Raw genomic sequence first — 8,826 nt, 5'->3', positions numbered from 1 at the left:
GCATCCAGCTCTGGGGTCCCTTCACAGAAAGAACATAGACCTGTTGGAGTGAGTCTAGAGAAGAAACACCAAGATGATCAGAGACAGGGAGCACCTCTCCTATGAGGAAAGGCTGAGAGAATTGGGATTATTCAGCCTGGAGAAGAGACTGTTTATAGGGATGACCTATTTGCAACCTTCCAGTACCTGAAGGGAGACTACAAGAAAGATGGAAGAGTCTGTTTACCAGGGCATGTAGTGACAGGACAAGGGGGAATGGCCTTAAACTGACAGAAAGTAGGTTTAGATTAGATATTGGGAAGAAATTCTTTCCCGTGGGGGTGGTAAGGCAGTGGAACAGGTTGCTCGTGGTGGATGCCCCATCCCTGAGAGTGTTGAAGGCCAGGCTGGATTGAGCTCTGAGCAGCCTGATCTAGTGGAAGGTGTCCCTGCCTGTGGTGAGGGGTTCAAACTGGATGAATTTTAAGGTCCTTTCCAACCTGAACCATTCTAAGGTTCTATAATCCCCTTCCCACACTCTCTCTGTCCTCATAGCTGGGCCTGTCTGTGCAGGGGATACACATACCACTTCCACACCCAATGCTGGCTACAGGAGACCCTGAGGTGCCCAGGAAATGCTGGTGCCCCCTCCCTTCAGCCCTTGCCCCTCCACAGCCCCTCTCCCTGGTGGTGATGGGAGACAGACACACATACCCAAAGGAGCCTTTTGGTCTTTTTATAGAAAATGGCAACTGTACAGACACATTTACACAGACACGGGACAAGAAAGCCATGGGAGAGATGAGGCCTCCCCCTGCAGCACGGGTGGGCCAGGGAAGGCAGCCTCGGTGGGAAGGCAGTTGCTGCCTCTCCTCTTGTGGCCCACAGTGGGACCTCCTATCACACAATCAGGAGGCTGAAAGCAAACAAGGGCAGAATCACCAAAAAAACCCTCAAAGTAAGGGACAGAGGCGAGGAGAGGGAGAAAGTAGGGTGGGGAGACTTCCTCCCTCAGCCTAGCCACAGTGTTGGCTCTTTATGCGGGTGGGACACAGATGTCTATGCCTCTGGGATACCACTGGGCAGGGAGATGTGCGTCTAGTAGAAAGCAGGGATGACCAGGCTGGCTGGCCGGGGCTCTCCCCATTTGCAAGTCTTGCCAGCAGGAGAAAGGGCGTGGGATATTTCCAGGCTCCCTGGAAGGAGAGGAGAGCAAGTCCCTAGGTGCCTCGGGGACAACAGCAAGAGAAGGAATAACACTGGATACCAGCCTTCCACTCTGTCAGAGAGGAAGAGGCTGAAAATGGCTTTTGGCCTTGAGCTGGGGAAGTTATGCAGCGTGGGAGGCAGCTGGACCTCTGTGAGATCCCGGGGGTCTTACAACACACACAGCATGGGGAAGGAGAAGGCACGTAGGCCTGAAGGCATCACACAGCTGAGCGTGGCAGGAGCCAGGCCAACCCTACAGGAGTGGAACCGTCCCTGGGTGTAATGTCTTCCGTGGCAGTGTGATTTGGCAGGGACAGGCATGAAGTGTTATTTCCCCACAGTGCTGAGGTGTCCAGGGCCTTGGAGGAGGATGCGGAGCCGTCTTGTGGTGTCCCTGCACCCTCGGTGTGCCTCTGCTAGATGAGAATTCGGAACAGAAAGGAGATGGCAGCTCCTAGGGCCAAGCCCAGCGACAGGAAAAAGGCCATGACGGCTCCAGCTGTCTCTGCTTCGTGGGCAAGCACTTTCCTAGGGGAGAAACAGGTGTCAGACCCATCCTTGGGATGCGTGCCCCTGTGCCCTGCTGTTCAGTGGAGATAGGAGGCTCCTCTGCAGCAGAGGAACAGCAATGGCAAATCCACCTTGGCTCCAAGGGCTCACAAAGAAAAAGTACCTCAGGCAGGCTGCCTCGAAACTCCTAGAGCCAAGGACAGCCCTCCCTGACTCCTGCCCCCATGCACTGCAGCCCACCTGGCTGAGCCCCAGCTGGGCTCCTCATGCCACCTGTGCTGGGCAAGGCTGCTCACCCTGCTGTGGGTGCTGTGCCACACTGCTCCCCTCTGGATCCCCACTGCATCTATCCCCTTCCCCTGTGTAGCAGGTGGGGCAAATGGAGAGTCCAACTAGCTTCCTCATCCCTAGGATATGGAGGCACAAGCCTGGGAGATGGGCCACTGAGGGTAGTGCCAACTCCCCTGTGCCTGCAGACCCTTCTCCAGATGCCAGAACTGGGCAGAGCCAGACTGCAGAAGTCATGCCAGGACTGGCATCTGGGGGGTGTAACCAACCCTTCCCTTGGCCCCAGCTCCTACTCACTTGGGCCCGAAGCACATGCAAAGGCTGGCCAGGTAGCCGTTGGAGATGGAGAAGAAGATCATGAAGATGATGTACCAGGCGTCATGAGAGAATATGACGGGCAGGTAGTGACGGGGCTTCACGTTGCACAGCATGAAAAGAGGGACAAAGATAACACGGAGGACCACCAACACTGGCAGGAGGCAGCTGTCCTTCCCGGGCTGGGAGAAAAACATGAGTTGCTGAGCAGCTGAGAAGCAGACATTCCCCATCCCATGGCGTGCTGGCAGGGGCTATACAGAGGCTGTCCCTGCTACACCACAGCTGTGGAGGAGCCACAGAGGGTGAATTTGCTAAGAGACTTTCTCTGCTACAATAGATCTCAGCATCATCACCTGCTGTGGTAAGGAGGTCCCACTAGGTCTAAAAGCCCGGTCCAAGATAACTTGGAGAGCAGCACCACTAGAGCAAAAATACTGAGCTGGGCTTGTGGGTGACTGCTAAGCCCTTGCTGGCAACAGGCAAGGAGGCAGGAGAGCCTTGTACATGTTCATGCAACCTCCTGCAGTGAACCACTGTGCAGGGCAAGGCTGGCTGAGGTAAATCCCCTCTGGCACCTCAGCGCCTGCAAACTGGGCTTTAACCAGCTCTTCAGCCTCCCACGCCATCCCCCAGCCAAGTGGGGCAAGATCCAGCAATCTGAGAAAGGGATTATGCTGGGGTTGTTTTGAAACGTGCTGGCAAAGGCATGGACCAAGTTATGGTCTCAGATCCTACCAGACTTCCTGGACAACTGAGGCTGGGACAAAGAAGGAGGCACTGTCCCCGTGTGTTGTCCCTAGAGCTGGGACCAAGGCAGTCCCTGGTACCAAATGTGCCTGTTTCTGCATGGGGTCATCTCAGTGAGGTGCTGGGGTCACAGATTACAGGGCTCACTGGTCTGGGGTCAGGAGAGACCCACAGCTGCCTTGGGAGCTGCTGGGCTGGCATGGCCACAAAACACTCATGAACACAGGAGGAAGCTGAGGTTAGGCCAGTTGCTGTGTCTGTGGGGCAAACTGGCATAAGTAGTCGCCTCTCCTGCTTGAGAAAGAGAAAAGGAGCAAGCAGGGCCCCAACCAGGGAAATGAAGCCCAAACCACATGCTGTCAGACTTTCCATACAGCCTTATTTTGGAAATGTTTCCTGCTGGGTCATCCCACCACGGAGGCTGCGGCCTGGACACCAGGCAAGGCGGCTCATGGCCAAGGCTGAGGGCAGCCAGCAGTGATGGCCAGGGGAAAAGCAGCTCCAGGCCATGGGGAAGTCAGGCCTGGGCAGACCCCACGGCACGTGGTCCTGAGGAACTTCTCTAAACAAACAGCCTGAACAATACATGGGGAAACGGTGCTTGGGGTTGGGTGAAGGGGCAGGAAGAGACTCAGACAGGACAGCCCCCTTCCTTGCCCACCCTGGGGAGATGAGAGCAAGGGGATGTGGCAGGGCACAGCTCTGTGACCCACATGGCATGGCTCTGCCCTGCTTCCAGGACAAGGGTCTTTGAAGCGTCTGTGTCCTGTGCCGAGGCCAGAGGTTTTATTTTGGGCTGCCCTGTCTTTCACCCTCTCCCCGTCGCCGTCCTGTCTCGCTGTTTGCATAGCTGGAGTGAAGGTTTGTTTACAAAGGGGCTGAAATGGAGGAGGCAGCTTCATCCAAGCCATGCTGAAAGAAGGGTGGGAGAACAGAACAATGCTGTGGTTCTCGGCTCTAACCCATAAATCTCTGCTTAGGACTTAAACAGCTCTGCACCTCCTTCCTGCTCCAAGCCATGGATGGCAGCTTCAGTGAGAGCCACGGCTGAGGGACCTGGGGATGGAGACTGCCTGAGCTCTTGCTTGCCCCATGCTTACCCATGTGAAGAGGGCAGTGAGACTCCGTCCCGTCCAGTCAAAAACATTAAAAAGCAGAAAGCAGGAGACAGGAATGAAGTAGAGACCTGCAAAAGGTGGAGAAGGTCAGTGACACGCCCAGCATGCCCCAGCCCCTCATGACAATTACATGGAGACTATCTTTCAGATCTGGGTCCTCCTGGTTTCCCACTAGGGCCTGGAATGGTCTCCCAGCCAGGCTGGTGTCTGCATTCAAATCATCGTGCAGGGTGGTTCCCTCTTCCCTTCAGGCATACTGCATTGGGTTTGTGTGGCAAGGCTTTGGTAGTGGGGGAGCTACAAGGCTGGGTTCTGTGAGAAGCTGCTAGAAGCTTCCCCATGTCTGGCAGAGCCAATGCCAGCCTGCTCCAAGATGGACCCACTGCTGGCCAAGGTCAGGCCAGTATGGGATAACACATTTAAGAAGGGGGAAAAAACCACCCCATGTGTGCAGGTGCAGCCAGAGAGTGAGGTGAGAATATGTGAGAGAAACAGCTCTGCAGACACCAAGGCCAGTGGAAAAGGACTGGGATAAGGTGCTCCGGATGCCACAGCAGAGAATCCCCTGCAGTCCTTGGTGAAGACCATGGTGAGGCAGGCTGTCCTCCAGCAGCCTATGGAGGTCCATAGTGGAACAGATATCCACCTGTAGCCCATGGAAAACCCCATGCTGAGACAGGGTTGCTGGCAGGAGTTGTGACCCCATGAGGCACCCATGCTGGAGTAGTCTATTCCTGAAGGACTGCACCCTGTGGAAGGGACCCAGGCTGGAGCAGTTCATGAACTGCAGCCTGTGGGAAGGACTCACATTGGAGTTCATGAAGGACTCTCTCCCATGGGAGGGTCCCCAAGCTGAAGCAGGGAAGAGTGTGATGAGTCCTCCCCCTGAGGAGGAAGCAGTGGAGGAGAAAACACGTGATGAACTGACCACAACCCTCATTCCCTGTCCCCCTGCACTGCTGCAGGGGAAGGACGTAATGAAATCCTGAGTAAAGTTAAGCCCGAGGAGAAAGGACAGGTGGGCAGAAGGTGTTTTAAGATTTAGTTTTTATTTCTCATTATCATACTCTGATTTGACTGGTAATAAATTAATTTTCCCCAAGTTGAGTCTGTTTTGCCTGTGACAGTAATTGGTGACTGATCTCTCCCTGTCCTTGTCTTGACCCAGGAGCCTTTTGTTATATTTTCTCTGCCCTGTCCAGCTGAGGAAGTGAGTGTTGTAGTGGCTTTGGTGGGCACTTGGCATCCAGCTAGGGTCACCCTGCCACACACATCTACTACTTCAAGCCCCACTTTCTTTTCTCCCATTTACCTTGTTTTCAGCTTTCTCCTACCTCCACCTCATCCCTGACACACTTACCCCATCTGTTTCCCTCTCCGAGGACAGTGGACACCTTAGCTGTGATGGCAGGAAAGACGCCGATGGTGACAGTGAAGACAAAGCAGACAGACAGAGCCATGATCCAGAGCTAGGCAGATGAAAGAAGGAGGCTGGTACAAAACACAGGGCAAGAGACCAGTGCAGGGCTGGTCTCCTCTCCCCATGCTCTCCTACACCTGAGCCCACCCTGGTAGGAAGGGCAGGGCAAGGCTTGCTGGCTACTCACTAACCTTCTTAAAAATAGCAACAACGGAGGGCTTCTCATCAGGGTTGTGGATAGGGATGATCTTTGAGTTACTCTGCTCCATTCCGTTCTCATCTGCAGGGAGAGACACAAGTAGGACACAGCAGATCCCAACAAGCTGAGATCTAATTCAATCCTGTCTCATTCTGTCTCTCAGCTTTTCCTCTTTTCCCTTCTTCCCCTTCCTCCGCTCAGGCCCTCACCTTTCTTAATCAGGTCTCTTTTGGTCTCCAGCTCTGCATTGTACACACGGTACTCTGTCTTGTCCTTCATGGAGTAGTATCGGAAGAAATCCTGCAGGGAGACAGCACGGAGGACTCATTCATGTGTGCGGAAAGAAGGCTGCCAGGGGCTCTGTGGCAACGGCAGATATGGGCAAAACAGGCCAAGTATTCCTTCCACTTATGTCCAATACTGATGCTTTCCAGCTCTCCCAAGTACACTGGGGTATCTGAGGTGGAAAGTATCCTGGAGTGCTCTCTCAGGACACAGGAGGTGGAGGCTGGTGGGAGCCAAGGCTGGGGTACTACTGGGCTACAATCCTTGTGATGGGATGTGTAAAGGTCCCATGTCCCCACACCCTTCCCCAGTAGGACAATAGTCTCACCATGCGAGGCAGAATGATGTAGGAGAAGATTGCCAGCACGATCGCCACACAGGCCGTTGTGAAGTAACCAATGAAGCTCTCAGGTTGCTGGGCACCAACTGAGGGCATAGTAAGGGAGAGCCAGGGGAAGAAAGGAAGAATATGACAAGAGGTGAGAGGAGAGAGACCCTGCAACCATCTCCCACACAACCCTACAGCATGATCCCAGCAGATCCTGCGACAGCAATGCTCTGGGAAGGCCCTGTCACCTGCAGGGCAGGGATTACTCACTGGCAATACTGAAGATCATCGCCAAAGCAGCAAAGGTGCCTGCCAAGCCCTGCCCACTCATGATGGGGGCTGTGTAGCTGGCAGGCAGGAGCCCTGCCAGCCCAAAAAGGCTTCCCTGGAGAATGGCGCCGAAGGCTGCGAAGGGGAAAGATGAGCAGAAATGAGAAACCAAAGGCAAGGATGGATTGCTTCTCTGTGGGGAGCCAAGCCCCCCGCCCTTGCCCCATCTCCCTGGCTCCCCCACAGTGAAGTTCATGCTTTTCTCCCAGAGGAATCAGCCCTAGCCATGGAGCTGTGCACCCATCCTTCCCCCTGCCTCACTTACAGTTGATGAAGACGATGCTGATCATGGTAAAGATGAAGAAGGGAAGAGGTTCCATGGGTACCTTCACCATGATCGCAGTGACTAAAAATACCAGCCCAATGGCCATCAGGCTGCCCGAGATGCGGATTTGCTGGGGAATCCTGCAAAAGAGGGTCTGAGTGAGGAAAACCCACCCCTCCAAAAGCCTGTGAGGCTGAGACCAAACTCTCCTGTGGGAATCCCAGCCAAACCCTAGGACAGAAGACCAGTGTTTTGCCTTTGACCTGACTGAATGGGCTGTGGCTTGGCTCTGTGCTGGGGCAGGAAGACAGACCAGGGTGGGTGGCCCAATGGGGGCTGGCAGGACCAAGGACAGGGCAAGGCTCACCGCTCATGGATGAAGGAGTTGAGGCAGGTGAAGATGAGGAGGGGCACCATGGCGCAGAGAGTCATGAAGTTGTCATACATGGACTGCAGGTAGGACAGAGCGACCTCACCGGTCTGGTTCCTGACATGGCTTGTCTCCTCTGGGTCTTTTAGGCGGCTGATGAAATACTGCAAGGGAAGGAGCCTAGTGGGGCTGAGGTTTTGTGAGGTCTCCCCCTAGCACACCCAGGCCACACTGGTTCCCACTCCAGACCCATGCCCATCGCTCCTGCCACCTCAGTACCACTCATCCCACTCAGGTTACCCATGCTCACAATTCCTTGCGTGCAAACATGGAGGCTCTACACTGTGCCATGCTGCCACACCTACAGCGTGCTCCCCAGACATGACAAGGTACAATTAATGTTGTAGGCAACAGCGGGAGGGAAGCGCTTACCTCCCTGGCAGTCATGAAGAAATTCCATGGCAGCAGCGTTCCCAGGCCAAGGATGAAGAAGATCAGCCAGACAGCCTTGTACCTGTAGAGGGGACAGAGCGGTTTGGAGGGGGATGCTGGGCAGGGCAGGGGACAGACATTGCTTCTGACTGTCCCTGAGCCTGTGGCAGAATGCACCAGAAGGAGAAGGAATGACAGTATTTAGTGCCCTGGCCCTGCCCCAGAGCCTCTGCTAGCCTGGGCTGCCAGAGGAGATGTGGCACTGCAGAGGGGCCGTGGGAGGCCCTCCCTGGGAGGGTACAAAAGCAAGGAGGCTGGCTGCTCCTCAGAATGTGGCTCTCCAGGCATGTCCTGGCACAAGAGACTGTATACAGCCCATTTGCTATGAAAAAGCTGACAGAGAGAAGGGACAGCTTGGTAGCCCAGTGAGCATGCAGGCAAGGATGACCCCCAGATGCCAGGTCCCCCTGTCCCCCCTCACCTCCTGGTATCCTGGATCACCACCCACACCATCACACATGTCAGGACCTGGCATTACCTATCCTGTGGCCCATCTCTTGCTGTCATCTTGTGTGGCAAGAGTCAACACAGGTCTCAGCAAGTCTCGTGGCTGTTCTCCGTCTGGAAAGCAAACAGAAGATTTTATGGGAGAGTGAGGGACGCAAGCCAGGCAGGGGCAGTACTGTTTATAAACACTACCTGTGCTGCTAGGTAAGTTCCCCACAGTATTGGGAGTGAAACACCAACCCAGAAAATGGTGAGAGCACAGCACAGGAGCTTTGAAAACCTGCGGCTCAAGAGTCCTTCGGCTGAGGGCTGTGACACACAGCCATATTCTGCTGGCCAGGCACACCAAGCCTTCCCTTTGAAGGGAAACTGCTTTCCTTAGGTGCCCAAGCTGCTCATGCTGACTGCCCAGCTGCTCACAGCAGGCTCTTAAAGGATTTGTTAGCCTGCAGCTCTGTCCCCAATCCTGGGGCTGAGTGAAGCATGTGCGTAGTGGGCTGTGTCTGCCCCCCCCGCCCTCC

The 8,826-nt window shown here is 54.9% G+C and overlaps 1 protein-coding gene across 1 annotated transcript; it reads right to left on the bottom strand.

Annotated features, from left to right (window-relative positions):
• Positions 1-1,604: 1,604 nt before the first annotated feature.
• Positions 1,605-8,421, bottom strand: SLC29A1 (solute carrier family 29 (equilibrative nucleoside transporter), member 1). The gene is made up of 12 exons (XM_009081986.1): positions 8,337-8,421; positions 7,799-7,880; positions 7,364-7,530; positions 6,997-7,136; positions 6,672-6,806; positions 6,402-6,499; positions 5,998-6,088; positions 5,781-5,869; positions 5,530-5,638; positions 4,152-4,237; positions 2,284-2,483; positions 1,605-1,716 (listed from the first exon to the last, which is right to left on the bottom strand). The coding sequence occupies exons 1-12, from the start codon at positions 8,363-8,365 to the stop codon at positions 1,605-1,607; spliced, it is 1,338 nt and encodes a 445-aa protein (XP_009080234.1). The 5' UTR covers positions 8,366-8,421.
• Positions 8,422-8,826: the final 405 nt, after the last annotated feature.

The sequence above is a fragment of the Acanthisitta chloris genome, unplaced genomic scaffold (genome assembly GCF_000695815.1).
Source record: "Acanthisitta chloris isolate BGI_N310 unplaced genomic scaffold, ASM69581v1 scaffold10929, whole genome shotgun sequence".
In the NCBI taxonomy this organism is placed as follows: domain Eukaryota; kingdom Metazoa; phylum Chordata; class Aves; order Passeriformes; family Acanthisittidae; genus Acanthisitta; species Acanthisitta chloris.
Note: the sequence above shows the minus strand (reverse complement) of the source record. Positions and strands in the feature narration are given on the sequence as shown.

What these genes read in the sequence shown, in the direction of transcription:
- SLC29A1 (XM_009081986.1), bottom strand. Translation starts at nt 8,365, where the DNA reads ATGACAGCAAGAGATGGGCCACAGGATAG. An exon ending in AACTCCTTCATCCATGAGCG is followed by an intron (nt 7,137 to 7,363) that starts GTGAGCCTTGCC and finishes CCTCTTTTGCAG; the next exon opens with GATTCCCCAGCAAATCCGCA. An exon ending in TGCATGTGCTTCGGGCCCAA is followed by an intron (nt 1,717 to 2,283) that starts GTGAGTAGGAGC and finishes TTTCTCCCCTAG; the next exon opens with GAAAGTGCTTGCCCACGAAG.